This window comes from Argopecten irradians, chromosome 12, assembly GCF_041381155.1.
Source record: "Argopecten irradians isolate NY chromosome 12, Ai_NY, whole genome shotgun sequence".
In the NCBI taxonomy this organism is placed as follows: Eukaryota; Metazoa; Mollusca; class Bivalvia; order Pectinida; family Pectinidae; genus Argopecten; species Argopecten irradians.
Window position 1 is genome coordinate 41,088,245 of NC_091145.1, and position 20,780 is coordinate 41,109,024.

Consider the following 20,780-nt stretch of genomic DNA (forward strand, 5'->3'; position numbering starts at 1 on the left):
CTACCATTCATCAGATCTTGGTTTACACTGACGATAGTCTTTCCTTATCTACTACCATTCATCAGATCTTGGTTTACTTTCTTTATCTACTACCATTCATTAGATCTTGGTTTACTTTCCTTATCTACTACCATTCATCAGATCTTGGTTTACTTTCCTTATCTACTGGTTTCCTTATCTTGCTTACTTTCCTTATCTACTACCATTCATCAGATCTTGGTTTATTTTCCTTATCTACTACCATTCATCAGATCTTGGTTTACTTTCCTTATCTACTACCATTCATCAGATCTTGGTTTACACTGACGATAGTCTTTCCTTATCTACTACCATTCATTAGATCTTGGTTAACTTTCCTTATCTACTACCATTCATTAGATCTTGGTTTACTTTCCTTATCTACTACCATTCATCAGATCTTGGTTTACACAGACGATAGTCTTTCCTTATTACTACTACATCTTTATTTCCTTATCTACCATTCATCAGATCTTGGTTTACTTTCCTTATCTACTACCATTCATCAGATCTTGGTTAACTTTCCTTATCTACTACCATTCATCAGATCTTGGTTTACACTGACGATAGTCTTTCCTTATCTACTACCATTCATCAGATCTTGGTTTACTTTCCTTATCTACTACCATTCATTAGATCTTGGTTTACTTTCCTTATCTACTACCATTCATCAGATCTTGGTTTACTTTCCTTATTCTACTACCATTCATCAGATCTTGGTTTACTTTCCTTATCTACTACCATTCATCAGATCTTGGTTTACTTTCCTTATCTACTACCATTCATCAGATCTTGGTTTACTTTCCTTATCTACTACCATTCATCAGATCTTGGTTTCTTTCCTTATCTACTACCATTCATCAGATCTTGGTTACTTTCCTTATCTACTACCATTCTTAGATCTTGGTTTACTTTCCTTATCTACTACCATTCATCAGATCTTGGTTTATTTTCCTTATCTACTACCATTCATCAGATCTTGGTTTACTTTCCTTATCTACTACCATTCATCAGATCTTGGTTTACTTTCCTTATCTACTACCATTCATCAGATCTTGGTTTACTTTCCTTATCTACTACCATTCATCAGATCTTGGTTTACTTTCCTTATCTACTACCATTCATCAGATCTTGGTTTACTTTCCTTATCTACTACCATTCATCAGATCTTGGTAGTCTTTCCTTATCTACTACCATTCATTAGATCTTGGTTTACTTTCCTTATCTACTACCATTCATCAGATCTTGGTTTACTTTCTTTATCTACTACCATTCATCAGATCTTGGTTTACTTTCCTTATCTACTACCATTCATCAGATCTTGGTTTACTTTCCTTATCTACTACCATTCATCAGATCTTGGTTTACTTTCCTTATCTACTACCATTCATCAGATCTTGGTTTACTTTCCTTATCTACTACCATTCATCAGATCTTGGTTTACTTTCTTTATCTACTACCATTCATCAGATCTTGGTTTATTTTCCTTATCTACTACCATTCATTAGATCTTGGTTTACCTTTCTTATCTACTACCATTCATCAGATCTTGGTTTACTTTCCTTATCTACTACCATTCATCAGATCTTGTTTACACTGACGATAGTCTTTCTTTCCTTATCTACTACCATTCATCAGATCTTGGTTTACACTAACATAGTCTTTCCTTATCTACTACCATTCATCAGATCTTGGTTTACTTTCTTTATCTACTACCATTCATCAGATCTTGGTTTACTTTCTTTATCTACTACCATTCATCAGATCTTGGTTTACAGACGATAGTCTTTCCTTATCTACTACCATTCATTAGATCTTGGTTTACTTTCTTTATCTACTACCATTCATCAGATCTTGGTTTACATTTCTTTATCTACTACCATTCATCAGATCTTGGTTTACTTTCTTTATCTACTACCATTCATCAGATCTTGGTTTACTTTCTTTATCTACTACCATTCATCAGATCTTAGTTTACACAGACGATAGTCTTTCCTTATCTACTACCATTCATTAGATCTTGGTTTACTTTCTTTATCTACTACCATTCATCAGATCTTAGTTTACACAGACGATAGTCTTTCCTTATCTACTACCATTCATTAGATCTTGGTTTACTTTCCTTATCTACTACCATTCATCAGATCTTGGTTTACTTTCTTTATCTACTACCATTCATCAGATCTTGGTTGACTTTCCTTATCTACTACCATTCATTAGATCTTGGTTTACTTTCCTTATCTACTACCATTCATCAGATCTTGGTTTACTTTCCTTATCTACTACCATTCATCAGATCTTGGTTTACTTTCTTTATCTACTACCATTCATCAGATCTTGGTTTATTTTCCATTATCTACTACCATTCATCAGATCTTGGTTAACTTTCCTTATCTACTACCATTCATTAGATCTTGGTTTACTTTCCTTATCTACTACCATTCATCAGATCTTGGTTTACTTTCCTTATCTACTACCATTCATCAGATCTTGGTTTACTTTCCTTATCTACTACCATTCATCAGATCTTGGTTTACTTTCCTTATCTACTACCATTCATCAGATCTTGGTTTATTTTCCTTATCTACTACCATTCATCAGATCTTGGTTTACTTTCCTTATCTACTACCATTCATCAGATCTTGGTTTACTTTCCTTATCTACTACCATTCATCAGATCTTGGTTAACTTTCCTTATCTACTACCATTCATCAGATCTTGGTTTACTTTCCTTATCTACTACCATTCATCAGATCTTGGTTTACTTTCCTTATCTACTACCATTCATTAGATCTTGGTTTACTTTCCTTATCTACTACCATTCATCAGATCTTGGTTTACTTTCCTTATCTACTACCATTCATTAGATCTTGGTTTACTTTCCTTATCTACTACCATTCATCAGATCTTGATTTACTTTCCTTATCTACTACCATTCATCAGATCTTGGTTTACTTTCCTTATCTACTACCATTCATCAGATCTTGGTTAACTTTCCTTATCTACTACCATTCATCAGATCTTGGTTTACTTTCCTTATCTACTACCATTCATCAGATCTTGGTTTACACTGACGATAGTCTTTCCTTATCTACTACCATTCATCAGATCTTGGTTTACACTGACGATAGTCTTTCCTTATCTACTACCATTCATCAGATCTTGGTTTACTTTCTTTATCTACTACTACCATTCATCAGATCTTAGTTTACACAGACATAGTCTTTCCTTATCTACTACCATTCATTAGATCTTGGTTTACTTTCCTTATCTACTACCATTCATCAGATCTTGGTTTATTTTCCTTATCTACTACCATTCATTAGATCTTGGTTTACTTTCTTTATCTACTACCATTCATCAGATCTTGGTTTACTTTCTTTATCTACTACCATTCATCAGATCTTGGTTTACTTTCTTTATCTACTACCATTCATCAGATCTTGGTTTACTTTCTTTATCTACTACCATTCATCAGATCTTAGTTTACACAGACGATAGTCTTTCCTTATCTACTACCATTCATTAGATCTTGGTTTACTTTCCTTATCTACTACCATTCATTAGATCTTGGTTTATTTTCTTTATCTACTACCATTCATCAGATCTTGGTTTACTTTCCTTATCTACTACCATTCATCAGATCTTGGTTTACTTTCTTTATCTACTACCATTCATCAGATCTTGGTTTACTTTCCTTATCTATTACCATTCATCAGATCTTGGTTAACTTTCCTTATCTACTACCATTCATATCAGATCTTGGTTTACTTTCCTTATCTACTACCATTCATCAGATCTTGGTTTACTTTCCTTATCTACTACCATTCATCAGATCTTGGTTTACACTGACGATAGTCTTTCCTTATCTACTACCATTCATCAGATCTTGGTTTACTTTCTTTATCTACTACCATTCATTAGATCTTGGTTTACTTTCCTTATCTACTACCATTCATCAGATCTTGGTTTCCTTATCTTGGTTTCCTTTATTAGATCTTGCTTACTTTCCTTATCTACTACCATTCATCAGATCTTGGTTTATTTTCCTTATCTACTACCATTCATCAGATCTTGGTTTATTTTCCTTATCTACTACCATTCATCAGATCTTGGTTTACTTTCCTTATCTACTACCATTCATCAGATCTTGGTTTACTTTCCTTATCTACTACCATTCATTAGATCTTGGTTTACTTTCCTTATCTACTACCATTCATCAGATCTTGGTTTACTTTCCTTATCTACTACCATTCATTAGATCTTGGTTTACTTTCCTTATCTACTACCATTCATCAGATCTTGATTTACTTTCCTTATCTACTACCATTCATCAGATATTGGTTTACTTTCCTTATCTACTACCATTCATCAGATCTTGGTTAACTTTCCTTATCTACTACCATTCATCAGATCTTGGTTTACTTTCCTTATCTACTACCATTCATCAGATCTTGGTTTACACTGACGATAGTCTTTCCTTATCTACTACCATTCATCAGATCTTGGTTTACACTGACGATAGTCTTTCCTTATCTACTACCATTCATCAGATCTTGGTTTACTTTCTTTATCTACTACCATTCATTAGATCTTGGTTTACTTTCCTTATCTACTACCATTCATCAGATCTTGGTTTACTTTCCTTATCTACTTCCATTCATGATCTTGGTTTACTTTCCTTATCTACTACCATTCATCAGATCTTGGTTTATTTTCCTTATCTACTACCATTCATCAGATCTTGGTTTACTTTCCTTATCTACTACCATTCATCAGATCTTGGTTTACTTTCCTTATCTACTACCATTCATCAGATCTTGGTTTACTTTCCTTATCTACTACCATTCATCAGATCTTGGTTAACTTTCTTTATCTACTACCATTCATTAGATCTTGGTTTACTTTCCTTATCTACTACCATTCATCAGATCTTGATTTACTTTCCTTATCTACTACCATTCATCAGATATTGGTTTACTTTCCTTATCTACTACCATTCATCAGATCTTGGTTAACTTTCCTTATCTACTACCATTCATCAGATCTTGGTTTACTTTCCTTATCTACTACCATTCATCAGATCTTGGTTTACACTGACGATAGTCTTTCCTTATCTACTACCATTCACCAGATCTTGGTTTACACTGACGATAGTTTTTCCTTATCTACTACCATTCATCAGATCTTGGTTTACTTTCCTTATCTACTACCATTCATCAGATCTTGGTTTACTTTCCTTATCTACTACCATTCATCAGATCTTGGTTTACTTTCCTTATCTACTACCATTCATCAGATCTTGGTTTACTTTCCTTATCTACTACCATTCATCAGATCTTGGTTTACTTTCCTTATCTACTACCATTCATCAGATCTTGGTTTCCTTATCTTGGTTTCCTTATCTTGCTTATTTTCCTTATCTACTACCATTCATCAGATCTTGGTTTATTTTCCTTATCTACTACCATTCATCAGATCTTGGTTTATTTTCCTTATCTACTACCATTCATTAGATCTTGGTTTACTTTCCTTATCTACTACCATTCATCAGATCTTGGTTAACTTTCTTTATCTACTACCATTCATTAGATCTTGGTTTACTTTCCTTATCTACTACCATTCATCAGATCTTGATTTACTTTCCTTATCTACTACCATTCATCAGATCTTGGTTAACTTTCCTTATCTACTACCATTCATCAGATCTTGGTTTACTTTCCTTATCTACTACCATTCATCAGATCTTGGTTTACACTGACGATAGTCTTTCCTTATCTACTACCATTCATCAGATCTTGGTTTACACTGACGATAGTCTTTCCTTATCTACTACCATTCATCAGATCTTGGTTTACTTTCCTTATCTACTACCATTCATCAGATCTTGGTTTACACTGACGATAGTCTTTCCTTATCTACTACCATTCACAGATCTTGGTTTACTTTCCTTATATACTACCATTCATTAGATCTTGGTTTACTTTCCTTATCTACTACCATTCATCAGATCTTGGTTTACTTTCCTTATCTACTACCATTCATTAGATCTTGGTTTACTTTCCTTATCTACTACCATTCATCAGATCTTGGTTTACTTTCCTTATCTCTACTACCATTCATATTCCTATCACTACCATTCATCAGATCTTGGTTTATTTTCCTTATCTACTACCATTCATCAGATCTTGGTTTACTTCCCTTATCTACTACCATTCATCAGATCTTGGTTTACTTTCCTTATCTACTACCATTCATCAGATCTTCGTTTACTTTCCTTATCTACTACCATTCATCAGATCTTGGTTTACTTTCCTTATCTACTACCATTCATCAGATCTTGGTTAACTTTCCTTATCTACTACCATTCATCATAGATCTTGGTTTACTTTCCTTATCTACTACCATTCATCAGATCTTGGTTAACTTTCCTTATCTACTACCATTCATCAGATCTTGGTTTACTTTCCTTATCTACTACCATTCATCAGATCTTGGTTTACACTGACGATAGTCTTTCCTTATCTACTACCATTCATCAGATCTTGGTTTACACTGACGATAGTCTTTCCTTATCTACTACCATTCATCAGATCTTGGTTTACACAGACGATAGTCTTTCCTTATCTACTACCATTCATTAGATCTTGGTTTACTTTCCTTATCTACTACCATTCATCAGATCTTGGTTTACTTTCCTTATCTACTACCATTCATCAGATCTTGGTTTATTTTCCTTATCTACTACCATTCATCAGATCTTGGTTAACTTTCTTTATCTACTACCATTCATTAGATCTTGGTTTATTTTCCTTATCTATTACCATTCATCAGATCTTGGTTAACTTTCCTTATCTACTACCATTCATCAGATCTTGGTTTACTTTCCTTATCTACTACCATTCATCAGATCTTGGTTTACACTGACGATAGTCTTTCCTTATCTACTACCATTCATCAGATCTTGGTTTACTTTCTTTATCTACTACCATTCATTAGATCTTGGTTTACTTTCCTTATCTACTACCATTCATCAGATCTTGGTTTCCTTATCTTGGTTTCCTTATCTTGCTTACTTTCCTTATCTACTACCATTCATCAGATCTTGGTTTATTTTCCTTATCTACTACCATTCATCAGATCTTGGTTTATTTTCCTTATCTACTACCATTCATCAGATCTTGGTTTACTTTCCTTATCTACTACCATTCATCAGATCTTGGTTTACTTTCCTTATCTCTACTACCATTCATCAGATCTTGGTTTACTTTCCTTATCTACTACCATTCATCAGATCTTGGTTTACTTTCCTTATCTACTACCATTCATCAGATCTTGGTTAACTTTCCTTATCTACTACCATTCATCAGATCTTGGTTTACTTTCCTTATCTACTACCATTCATCAGATCTTGATTTACTTTCCTTATCTACTACCATTCATCAGATCTTGGTTTACTTTCCTTATCTACTACCATTAATCAGATCTTGGTTTACTTTCCTTATCTACTACCATTCATCAGACCTTGGTTTACTTTCCTTATCTTCTACCATTCATCAGACCTTGGTTTACTTTCCTTATCTTCTACCATTCATTAGATCTTGGTGCCAGACTTCTGTACTACCTACCACAATACGCCAGATCTTGATGCCAACTTGCTGTCCAGCACCTTCCCAGGCAGGTTCTGTCTGAGCCGACTCCTCTATAATATCAAAACTGACTTATAGACACTAAAGCAGCATTATTATTATTTAGGATAGATTATACTCCTCAACAATTATAGTCTCCTGAGACAAACAGATATAGGTCAAAGTTCAATAAATAGGTTATAGTTACATGGTATACCATCTTATCAATAACTTTGAGCCAAGTAGTAAAGGAGATAGAACTCGCATATTGCTTTCATTGTTAGTGCATATTTACATATTTAAAAAATTTACTTTTGACTTTTTTCTCTGTGTCCGAGCCAAATAAGGCCATATTGGAATCCTTCCAGTCATATACCTTTGCTCTCATTAGACCTGAAACAGTAAACCAAACACTTTATAAAAGATAAGTGACTTAAGCCTAATATATGTGTGATAATCATCCATACCTATCTATGGGAACAATATACACACTACCCTCTAACCCCTATACTATATAATAATAATATACACATTACGCCCTAACCCCTTCACACTACCCTATAACCCCTATACTATAATAATAATATACACACTACCCTCTAACCCCTATACACTATAATAAAGATATACACACTACCCTCTAACCTCTACACACTACCCTATAACCCCTGTACTATAATAATGATATACACATTACCCTCTAACCCCTATACTATAATAATGATATACACACTACCCTCTAACCCCTACAAACTACCCTCAAACCCCTATACTATAATAATGATATACACACTACCCTCTAATCCCTACACTATAATAATGATATACACACTACCCTCTAATCCCTATACTATAATAATAATATACACATTACCCTCTAACCCCTACACACTACCCTCTAACCCCTATACTATAATAATGATATATACACATTACCCTCTAACCCCTATACTATAATATTGAGGTTTTTCTTGTAAAACCAATTCTACCTAGGAAAATACTTACCTGGCCAATTACAATAGCTTCTTCAAATCTATTAGGCCTCTTTGACACACAAGTTCTAAAAATAGATTATCCCACGGATTCCCCCACCAGGGGAACCACTTCCTGTATGTCACTTCCTGTTTGTCACATCCTTTCATATTTCTATGGCCGAAACCAGAAAAAAAAGGGAGACAAATGGGGAGGAGGGTGGGAAATCACATTGGCCAGGTAAGTATTTTCCTAGGTAAATTGGTTTTACAAGAAAAAACCTCAATTTACCTTCAGAAAATAGCTTACCTGGCCAATTACAATAGCGAATTCGTCTTACCATAGAGGTGTCTCCCGCAAACAGTAACCAAAATGATCATAGCAGGAAATCCATGGGATAATAATAAGGCTTTTAAGACATCACCAACATCCACAAGAATCAACCTCTAGCTATATGCAGACAAAAAGGCACCAAAATGAGCAAACCACAAACTGGACTGCCACCAAGGGCCAAGATTTGGACAAATGGAATGGCCCTCGGAGATGATAGGGCACAACCTTCATGACTGTACACATAACATTGTCCCATTACGTCATAGTCAGAGCCATCAAAGGCAGTCTAGATAGACAGACAGATCCATCATGAAATGGTCGCTGCTGAGATATCTGTGATGCCTTACTGAGAAAAAGTCAGGAAAGAGAATTCTGTATCTTCTGTTTTGTCTAGGTAGTACCAAGGGGCACATATAAAACAAAACTCTGACTCTTAAATACTTAAATGACTAAGGAAAGGAATGTGTACTGTGTCTGAGAAAAATCAGACACTTACCTCTAGTTAAAACATTGAATCTCACTCCTCAACAGCCTGAAGCAAATGTTGAATGATAGTATGATTTTACTCGTAACTAAACACACAAGGCAGGCTTGTATGGTAAGGAAAGTTCCAGACAGGAGAACCAAGGTGAGATTCCTCTGAGGAACAAGGTATAGTGAATGAGGAAGCTCCAGAGCAAAACAGTGCAGAAGGTCTGACGGTGGGGAGCAAATGCTCATATCTTAAAGCCAATCAAAGCCAAAATATTGGCAATAACGATCTATAACCTTCAATGTTAACTGGAGATAGGACCTAACCCTTGAAAGATAACTAAAGATAACCTCTCGGGAGAAGAACATGGCAGGACAAAAGATCTTATTGCCCTGGTGATGCGTCAGGCAATCTCTCCAGAAAGGCTCTCCTGAGTGAGCTGCAAGGAGGTAGCCTCGATGTGAGGTAGTGTAGTCTATCAGGAGAAGGATGAAGCTGACAAGACCTTAGCAGATTGGTAAGGTCTTGAGACGCATGGTAACCTATAATAGGTGTCTTCACCAGCAGCTGGAGTAGAAACCATGTTTAACAAGACCTTTGAGGGTCATAGAAGCAGGGAACAAGATTCAACGATGTTGAAAGACAATTGGACCAACCACATTGAAGTGAGGGAACGCATAAGCTAGAATTCCTGACCAGTCCAGAAACATGACATACACAGCTAGCTACAAATGCAGTTCACTTTGTTGGGAGGATCACCAACAGACAAAATCAATAAAGGATACTGTAACAACAGTAGGACTTCCATTGACAGATCTCAAAAGGAGCTGTGACCTTGTCTCACTCAGTTGTTAAGGAATTTCCCACAACTGTGCAAGTCTGTAACTAGGCAAATCACCTACGTCCTGACCCTGGTTAGAGGATTGAAAGTCCCTCAGGGATGTCAGGACCTTCCTCAGCTCTAGCACATTGATGAGACCTCTGTGTATAGGACCACTCCCCCAACCAAGTCCACCCAGACAGGTATATATGACCCCCCTCCCTCTGCTGATAAGGCATCAGTATACCGAGTGGCTGGATTCCAGTATCCATTAGAGAGTCCATTATTGCCTTTGGCAGAGGGATGTATGTATCCCACTCTGACACATAGAGGGGGTCTAAACAATAAGAGATGCAGTTGGAGAGGCTGAGTGTAGAGACCGCTGAGAGGCACTACATGTACATCTGCATCAAGAACTCAGGCATCCCAGGAAACGGGGGAACAACAGTACCTGAATACCTTCCAAACATACCAGGATAGTCACCAGCTGGCACACCTTCTGGAATATTTGGAGACGAAGGGTGTAGGGACTGATAAGAGGCACTACATCTGCCAAAGATTTCAGGTATCTAGGGAAACGGAGGAACCAACATACCTGAATATGTTCCAACAGAACAAGGCTAACCACCAGCTGACACGCCTTCTCAATAGTTGGAGGTAGAGTGTAGGGACTACTAATTAGAGGCACTACATCTGCCAAGAAATTCAGGTATCCGAGGAAACGAAGGAACCAATGTACCCGAATACATTTAAACCAAACAAGGCTAGCCATGGCTTCTTGAATTGCCTGAAGCAAGAATTGAAGGACTTATCAGAGTCCAAAAACAATTGCCCAGAAGAAAAAAAAAATAAAGTCCTTGGAAGGAAAAAGACCCAAGGAAGTAAAACTTTGAAGATTTTACCAAGTGTTGCTCTTGGAAAGGGTTATTATGACCATATGTAATGGCAAGGGGTAGTCGAAGTAGATGTGAACATCCACTGTGCAACTATGCAAGTAACCCATTACTGCTAGAAGTAATTGAGGAACCCAAATGAGAAGTGGTCAAGATAAGATCAAGGGCATTGCTCGAAATTGGAAAACCCACCAATTGTGGATACAATGTATATTGGGGAAATTCCAAGATGACCATTTGGTAGGTGAATGAAATTGCTTCCATAAGGTTGATAGAAAAGGCCCACAATTATTGAGGACACTTATGCAAATCTATTATGGGGCTTTAGGAGCCGGCCTTCTTGGGAACCAGGAAGATCCAGGAGTAGAAAACTGCACTTCCTCCAGATAGCATCCCTCTCCTGCACTTAGTGAGGAGGGTATCTATCTCCAAACTGGTTAAGTTTGAGGAAAACGATAATGCAAAGGGACAGGTGGATCCCTGTGAAAAGGGATACTAAGGCCCTTGGTACACGAATGGACTCAGGATTCTGTTATTTCCTACACTAAGAGAGGAAATAAGAATAGAGTCACTGTCCTAAAGGTAAGACAGGTAATTGTAGTCCTGATCATGAATCAGGTGACAATTCCTGCAAGAGTACCGATGCATTGTGCGACACTTAAGAGGGCACAACCATGGAGAGAGAAATCTTCTCTGCTCTGTCGGTCAATGTTTTCAAGGATGGACCATGTATGGTCTAATGCCCTCAACCTGAAGTAAAGGACTGTGGTGGAAGCACAGGACCAGTTTGGGAGAACTCTTGTTTTGCGTTTCTGGGCCTAGCCTAGAACTACAAATGTATGCATGTTCCGTAGATTAGAAGGGCAGAAACCCTATCTAGCACCATAGGATCTTGCCGGATCACCTCCATGAGGGAACAGCAGAACCAGAAGGGCCAATAAAAGACGTGAACGGAACAAACTATATATCCTTAAAAAACTGATCCAAAACATAAGGTAGGCATGTGACTACAATTGTTTGATTGCTGCAGAGATTTAGGCTACTCCGTAAAGGTGAGCCTATACACAGTCCTGCTAAACCTCTCTAGAGGATTAGCTAAATACCAAGCTCCTCATCCTGATCAGAGTGAACAAGGCAGGAGTGAACCAGTCTATAAAGGTCAGTGTTTGGAAAGCTAAGCGATGATGCTCAGAATTGGTAAATTTCTTTTCAAAAAGTTTACCAAATAAGTACACATGCCTGCTCAACATGCTACAACTCATCTTAGGGAGATAGCAGATGGGGACAACCTGGGTCACAAACCTTATACGTATAAGGTGCAAGGTCCACTAATTACTGATTGCTACCAGCATTGCAGACAAGCTAGAGTGGTCAGAAGTACTCACCTTACCCTGAATTACACATGTAATTGGGTCAGGGAGGATGACAACACTTACCTCGGGAGAGACTTAGCAGAGAGCAAAAGGGTTTCCTGCCAAAGGAAACAAAAAGCCCTGCAAAGCCCAAGTCTTCTTAGGGATCCCAAATGAGGAGGGAGCAGGAGTTTCATAGCCTCTGTGTATAGGTACAAGCAGAGAACGAAGCACAAATCTTGATAACTCAGCCCTACATCCACCAACATTGTTGGTAGATGGTAGAGAACAACCCCCTTATAGAGGAGCCAGCATCAGAGGATTGAGAGGTATGATAACCATCCTCGGGGCTAGCATCTCCAACTATCAGATTCCTGATCACTATACCACACAGTGATGGGATCTCTGAACAATCAAGAGAGCATATCTCTCTCATCACATCAACCCTCACCAGGACCAAAAACCTCCATAGATTGGAGTGGTACTTACACTAGAGATCACAACAGGAGGGAGCAGGACTGTAGCTGATATGGGGCCTGAGTTAACAGACCCAAAAACAGCTGTAATCTTCCCAAACAAAGGAACAGGAAAACCTGCAAGGGACAAACCCTGCATAGTTAGAAGTTCCATAAGAAGATTAACCTGCATAAGGACAACCTGGATGGCTGAACCAGCATCAGCTGCAGCATAAGAGAAGTCCTGGCAAATGTTCTCCGTGCTAACAGCCTTCTAAAGGGGAGGAGGGTGGGAGACCCATCACTTCCGCTGATGGAGGGGGGTACTGTCTGGCAAGGAACCAGGCAGTCCAGCTGAAATGGGTAGTACTGCTGGATGAAACCCCTATCTCGTAATGGAGTAGCCCTATTTCGAGAAAAAGAGAGGGCATGCCAAATACCTGAGCCATATAATGGCCCAGTGAGGCAAAACTCCTATCTGGTATAAGGGAGGAATAACTAAAGAGCAAACCTAGTAGAAACCTCCATGTAACTGAGCTAACCCAGTTCCTGGCATAGCCAAAGACTGGGGGTAAGGTGGTCTAGGGAACCTAGGGTCCTAAACAGACCCCCCACCATGTGTCCACTGAGACTGGATAGGCCAGTGGCCGAGACAGTCATCAAATGATTGGTAAACTCCAGAGGAGCTAGTTTATGAACTAAGACCAATCGGCCAGAAAAAACCCAAAAGGGTTTCTACTGAAAGTTTACCCTGAAATGGGCATGAGAGGCACCCCTGGGGGTAACAGGACACAAGCACAGGATCCCCGCAGGGGATCGAAACGGGAGCGCCGCCCTGCCAACCTGGTGCTGAAACACCTGGGGCAGTACAACTTGCCACGCTACCAGGAACCGGAGGACCGGGCCCGACAGGAGGTAAGTTAGACTCAAAAGAGCTGGCCCATGAGAAGGAAGGGTCCAAATTGGAACCCAAGGGTCCATACCCTATAGAGCCATTGGAAGCAGATGGAACCAAACTCTCCTCCACAAAGGAGAGGAGAGAGGAACTCTCTGAACCCAAAAATACAATTCCTGAAAGGAATATGTTGGAAACAGGGGTAATACTCCCAAATTGGAAGGAACTTACCTTGGAAGGGGGTTCTGATGAAGCCCAAAAGGCAAATACAGAACATCTACAAGGCAAATACAGAACATCTACCCTTATTTTTGACCTTACCTGTTTATAGAGCAAAGGAAATACTCTGTCCATTCATGTTTACTCCAATTACTACACAGCAAACAAGTTTGGGTTGTCAAACAGCAGTGACAAAAAACCCAACACTGTGAGGATCAACCTCATTAAATTCCCACATGCCCCTAGCCTATGGTAAGGAGGATGCAGAACAGAATTGGAACAATACATGTTTATTATAAAACATAAACAGTACTTTGTATAGCATTTAAAACAAAATTAAGTAAAATCAAAAATAAAAATCAATATCAGGTAGCAATATGCCCCTATAGGAAATCAACACTCTATGAAATTGACAATCCCTGATGGAGCCAGCAGCTCAAAATTGAAATATAATGCTGAGCTGCCAATCAGATGTTGATTTCATCTGAAATGCAAATAAAAATGTGGTGTACAACACCAGACACAATTTTAGTTGCTATTGATGGAGGTGAATATAATTCCAAGCTGGAAAAACAGCTGCCAAACAAGATGGAGGCCAAAAGAAATATGAAAGGATGTGACAAACAGGAAGTGACATACAGGAAGTGGTTCCCCTGGTGGGGGAATCCTTGGGATAATCTATTTTTAGAACTTGTGTGTCAAAGAGGCCTAATAGATTTGAAGAAGATATTGTAATTGGCCAGGTAAGCTATTTTCTACACACTACCCTCTAACCCCTATACTACAATAATGATATATACACACTACCCTCTAACCCCTATACTATAATAATGATATACACATTACCCTCTAACCCCTACACACTACCCTCTAACCCCTATACTATAATAATGATATACACACTTACCCTCTAACCCCTATACTATAACAAGAGCTGTTGGAGAACAGCAAAGCTCGCCTATTCAGAAGAAGTTGATGTTCAAGTATTTACTATTTAAAGGGCCCCAAATTGGTTGTATTATCACGTTCAGCATCCATACACATTAGTAAAATAAAATCATAAACATTTATGATGATTTATACTCAATCAATTGACAAAATAGAAACTTGCTCAAAAACTTTAACATGGAAATATGACAAATTAACAGACTCAAAAAAACCCTAAAAGGCCCCAAATTGGTTGCATTATCATGTTCAGCATCCATACACATTAGGAAAATAAAATCAAAAACATTTATGATGACTTAAGCTTAAATAATTGACGAAACTTGCTCAAAAACTTTAATGTAAAATGGGACGCCAACACTGACGCCGACGCCGGGGTGACAACATTAACTCCCCCTATTCTTCGAATAGGCGAGCTAATAATGATATACACACTACCCTCTAACCCCTACACACTACCCTCTAACCCCTATACTATAATAATGATATACACACTACCCTCTAACCCCTACACACTACCCTCTAACCCCTATACTATAATAATGATATACACACTACCCTCTAACCCCTACACACTACCCTCTAACCCCTATACTATAATAATGATATACACACTACCCTCTAACCCCTACACACTACCCTCTAATCCCTATACTATAATAATAATATACACACTTATCCTCTAACCCCTACACACTACCCTCTAACCCCCATACTATAATAATGATATGTGGTGCAACAGACAATTTCCAACAGTATCAACAAAATTTTATCCAATTTTCAAGGCAATTTGCCCTTTATCAAGACACAAAAACAACAAATAAAATTAAACATTAAAGATGGTCACAAATGTTCACAAAAAAACACTGTAGGAATTAATTCTTTGTCCTATATTTAGCTACTTCAAGTAATTTGTATCCTACAGACATGTTTATAATGACCCAGTGTTATCTGGAGTACAACTGTTGTTATAACTTAGTTGACTCCTCTCCACCCCTATACTGTATGTTATCTGGAGTACAACTGTTGTTATAACTTAGTTGACTCCTCTCCACCCCTATACTGTATGTTATCTGGAGTACAACTGTTGTTATAACTTAGTTGACTCCTCTCCACCCCTATACTGTATGTTATCTGGAGTACAACTGTTGTTATAACTTAGTTGACTCCTCTCCACCCCTATACTGTATGTTATCTGGAGTACAACTGTTGTTATAACTTAGTTGACTCCTCTCCACCCCTATACTGTATGTTATCTGGAGTACAACTGTTGTTATAACTTAGTTGACTCCTCTCCACCCCTATACTGTATGTTATCTGGAGTACAACTGTTGTTATAACTTAGTTGACTCCTCTCCACCCCTATACTGTATGTTATCTGGAGTACAACTGTTGTTATAACTTAGTTGACTCCTCTCCACCCCTATACTGTATGTTATCTGGAGTACAACTGTTGTTATAACTTAGTTGACTCCTCTCCACCCCTATACTGTATGTTATCTGGAGTACAACTGTTGTTATAACTTAGTTGACTCCTCTCCACCCCTATACTGTATGTTATCTGGAGTACAACTGTTGTTATAACTTAGTTGACTCCTCTCCACCCCTATACTGTATTTGACAATGGACTTGGGAAACATACAAGCACTTTAATTAAACTAAAGCTACCTACTGGTGTTCAATCGTAAAGCAGCTCAACCATATCTTCTGCTGAACTTGGGATTTCAGAATTTCAGTGAATAAGCTCTAATGACTTGTTTTTCTCTTTCAATCATGCATGACTGTGTACATGTAACATGTGAACAATCTGCTGACTGTATATAGGGCCACTCCCCTATATTGTAAGGAATAGATGTGTCACTAAATGTCCTGGACCCAGTTTCACAAACATTCCTTAACTTTAAGAAATTCTTTAACTTAAAATTTCCCATAGGAAAACATTACAGAAGATAATGATAAATATTAAGTCTTCCATAAAATCTGTAAAGCTTTCCTCTGGAAAATGTTCGTTAGGGGTTTCATAAATCTAAATTTAAACTGTAGCGTATTTATTAAAGGTGCTCACCTGAGATATATAGTATCATTCAACACATAGATCATGGTATGTGTAAAATCGCAGATATATTCCTGTCATATTTGTTGTTATTGATGTGTTTATTGTCGTGTCGTTGTTACCTTGTCTGTTACCTTGTACGGCGCGACAGAGCCTCTGTATGATGACTCAGGTTCTCACGAGAGCTACAGGTTTGATTGTCAGTTATATCTAATCTTCAACATCGTATTTAATTTTTTTTTTTTTTTAGGTGTATACAGGTTTGTATAATAATATATAGTACACACCAGATTCCTTTCCAGGACTTGATTATGGAAGTGTATATGGTTATCAATAGAACACATTTTAACAGCAACACAAATTAATACAAAGAAGAATAGAATGTACCCGAATTGATAACCCAAAAATTAACGCAAGGAAGAATAGAATGTACCCTAATTGATAACCCACAACTTAATACAAAGAAGAATAGAATGTATCCTAATTGATAACCCACAAATTAATACAAAGAAAAACAGAATGTACCGAATTGATAACCCACAAATTAACGCAAGGAAGAATAGAATGTATCCTAATTGATAACCCACAACTTAATACAAAGTAGAATAGAATGTACCCTAATTGATAACCCACAACTTAATACAAAGAAGAATAGAATGTACCCTGATAGATAACCCATAAATTAATACAAAGAAGAATAGAATGTATCCTAATTGATAACCCACAAATTAATACAAAGAAAAACAGAATGTACCGAATTGATAACCCACAAATTAATACAAAGAAGAATAGAATGTACCCAAATTGATAACCCACAAATTAACGCAAGGAAGAATAGAATGTACCCTAATTGATAACCCACAACTTAATACAAAGAAGAATAGAATGTATCCTAATTGATAACCCACAAATTAATACAAAGAAAAATAGAATGTACCGAATTGAAAACCCTCAAATTAATACAAAGAAGAATAGAATGTACCCTAATTGATAACCCACAACTTTTAATTAATACAAAGAAGAATAGAATGTACCCTAATTGATAACCCACAACTTAATACAAAGAAGAATAGAATGTACCCTAATTGATAACCCACAACTTTTAATTAATACAAAGAAGAATAGAATGTACCCGAATTGATAACCCACAAATTAACGCAAGGAAGAATAGAATGTATCCTAATTGATAACCCACAAATTAATACAAAGAAAAATAGAATGTACCGAATTGAAAACCCTCAAATTAATACAAAGAAGAATAGAATGTATCCTAATTGATAACCCACAAATTAATACAAAGAAAAATAGAATGAACCGAATTGAAAACCCTCAAATTAATACAAAGAAGAATAGAATGTACCCTAATTGATAACCCACAACTTAATACAAAGAAGAATAGAATGTATCCTAATTGATAACCCACAAATTAATACAAAGAAAAATAGAATGTACCGAATTGATAACCCACAAATTAATACAAAGAAGAATAGAATGTACCCGAATTGATAACCCACAAATTAACGCAAGGAAGAATAGAATGTACCCTAATTGATACCCCACAACTTAACGCAAGGAAGAATAGAATGTACCCGAATTGATAACCCACAAATTAACGCAAGGAAGAATAGAATGTACCCTAATTGATAACCCACAACTTAATACAAAGAAGAATAGAATGTATCCTAATTGATAACCCACGTACAACTTAATACAAAGAAGAATAGAATGTACCCTGATTGACAGTCCACAAATTAATACAGGGAAGAATATTATTTGTACTATGAATACAGACCTATACCATACAAAGTGTTCACTGCTGACATTTATATCCCAAGACTGTCCAACAGTCTCTAGATTATTAAAAACTTTCATTAAATTTTGGCTTGATTATTTTTGTTAGTACAAAGTTTCAAACTAGGGGGAGATAATCAGTATAGGACACTGCTGAGAAAGTCTTATCAACAACTTAGGGTCTAGTGGCCAGTCTAGCTATATACCAGACAGGAAACATTTCTGTGAAACTAAAACCAAACCCTGTGTACCAGTACAAGGTAGAGATAGCCCCTGGACCTAAGACAAGGGGAACTAAAACAAAACCCTGTGTACCAGTACAAGGTAGAGATAGCCCTGGACCTAAGACAAGGGGAACTAAAACAAAATCCTGTGTACCAGTACAAGGTAGAGATAGCCCCTGGACCTAAGACAAGGGAACTAATGGATCTGTAAATAAACTGAGATTCTATATATAGACAATGTGTTAACATTCACTAATGGCATTCTGTACAAACTGACCACAGCTGGTCAGTGATTGGTCAGTGATTCACACTTATAATCAAGTACTGGAAATCTGGCTTTAGTTATGTGGTACATTGGGTTCTATGTCAGACTTTTATACACAGTTCTACAGATTACTGTATATATTAGCTCTAAACATTGGGTTCTATGTCAGACTTTTATACACAGTTCTACAGATTACTGTATATATTAGCTCTAAACATTGGGTTCTCTGTCAGACTTTTATACACAGTTCTACAGATTACTGTATATATTAGCTCTAAACATTGGGTTCTATGTCAGACTTTTATACACAGTTCTACAGATTACTGTATATATTAGCTCTAAACATTGGGTTCTATGTCAGACTTTTATAAACAGTTCTACAGATTACTGTATATATTAGCTCTAAACATTGGGTTCTATGTCAGACTTTTATACACAGTTCTACAGATTACTGTATATATTAGCTCTAAACATTGGGTTCTATGTCGGACTTTTATACACAGTTCTACAGATTACTGTATATATTAGCTCTAAACATTGGGTTCTATGTCAGACTTTTATACACAGTTCTACAGATTACTGTATATATTAGCTCTAAACATTGGGTTCTATGTCGGACTTTTATACACAGTTCTACAGATTACTGTATATATTAGCTCTAAACATTGGGTTCTATGTCAGACTTTTATAAACAGTTCTACAGATTACTGTATATATTAGCTCTAAACATTGGGTTCTATGTCAGACTTTTATACACAGTTCTACAGATTACTGTATATATTAGCTCTAAACATTGGGTTCTATGTCGGACTTTTATACACAGTTCTACAGATTACTGTATATATTAGCTCTAAACATTGGGTTCTATGTCAGACTTTTATACACAGTTCTACAGATTACTGTATATATTAGCTCTAAACATTGGGTTCTATGTCAGACTTTTATACACAGTTCTACAGATTACTGTATATATTAGCTCTAAACATTGGTTTCTATGTCAGACTTTTATACACAGTTCTACAGATTACTGTATATATTAGCTCTAAACATTGGTTTCTATGTCGGACTTTTATACACAGTTCTACAGATTACTGTATATATTAGCTCTAAACATTGGGTTCTATGTCAGACTTTTATACACAGTTCTACAGATTACTGTATATATTAGCTCTAAACATTGGGTTCTATGTCGGACTTTTATACACAGTTCTACAGATTACTGTATATATTAGCTCTAAACATTGGGTTCTATGTCAGACTTTTATACACAGTTCTACAGATTACTGTATATATTAGCTCTAAACATTGGGTTCTATGTCAGACTTTTATACACAGTTCTACAGATTACTGTATATATTAGCTCTAAACATTGGGTTCTATGTCAGACTTTTATACACAGTTCTACAGATTACTGTATATATTAGCTCTAAACATTGGGTTCTATG

At 36.8% G+C, this 20,780-nt stretch overlaps 1 protein-coding gene across 3 annotated transcripts in view; it reads right to left on the reverse strand.

The window, feature by feature from the left end:
• The window catches only part of LOC138335835 (gelsolin-like protein 2), a 59,046-nt gene that overhangs the window by 19,618 nt on the left and 18,648 nt on the right, over positions 1–20,780 (reverse strand). For 2 of the 3 annotated variants that reach the window (XM_069284989.1, XM_069284987.1), the window contains exons 3-4: positions 7,959–8,039; positions 7,647–7,720 (exon numbers count right to left, since the gene is read on the reverse strand). In XM_069284989.1, coding sequence (XP_069141090.1) covers positions 7,647–7,720; positions 7,959–8,039 — 155 coding nt within the window. Of the gene's footprint in view, positions 1–7,646; positions 7,721–7,958; positions 8,040–8,651; positions 9,370–20,780 lie in introns of those variants that run through there. The other variant, XM_069284990.1, reaches the window with a different exon arrangement.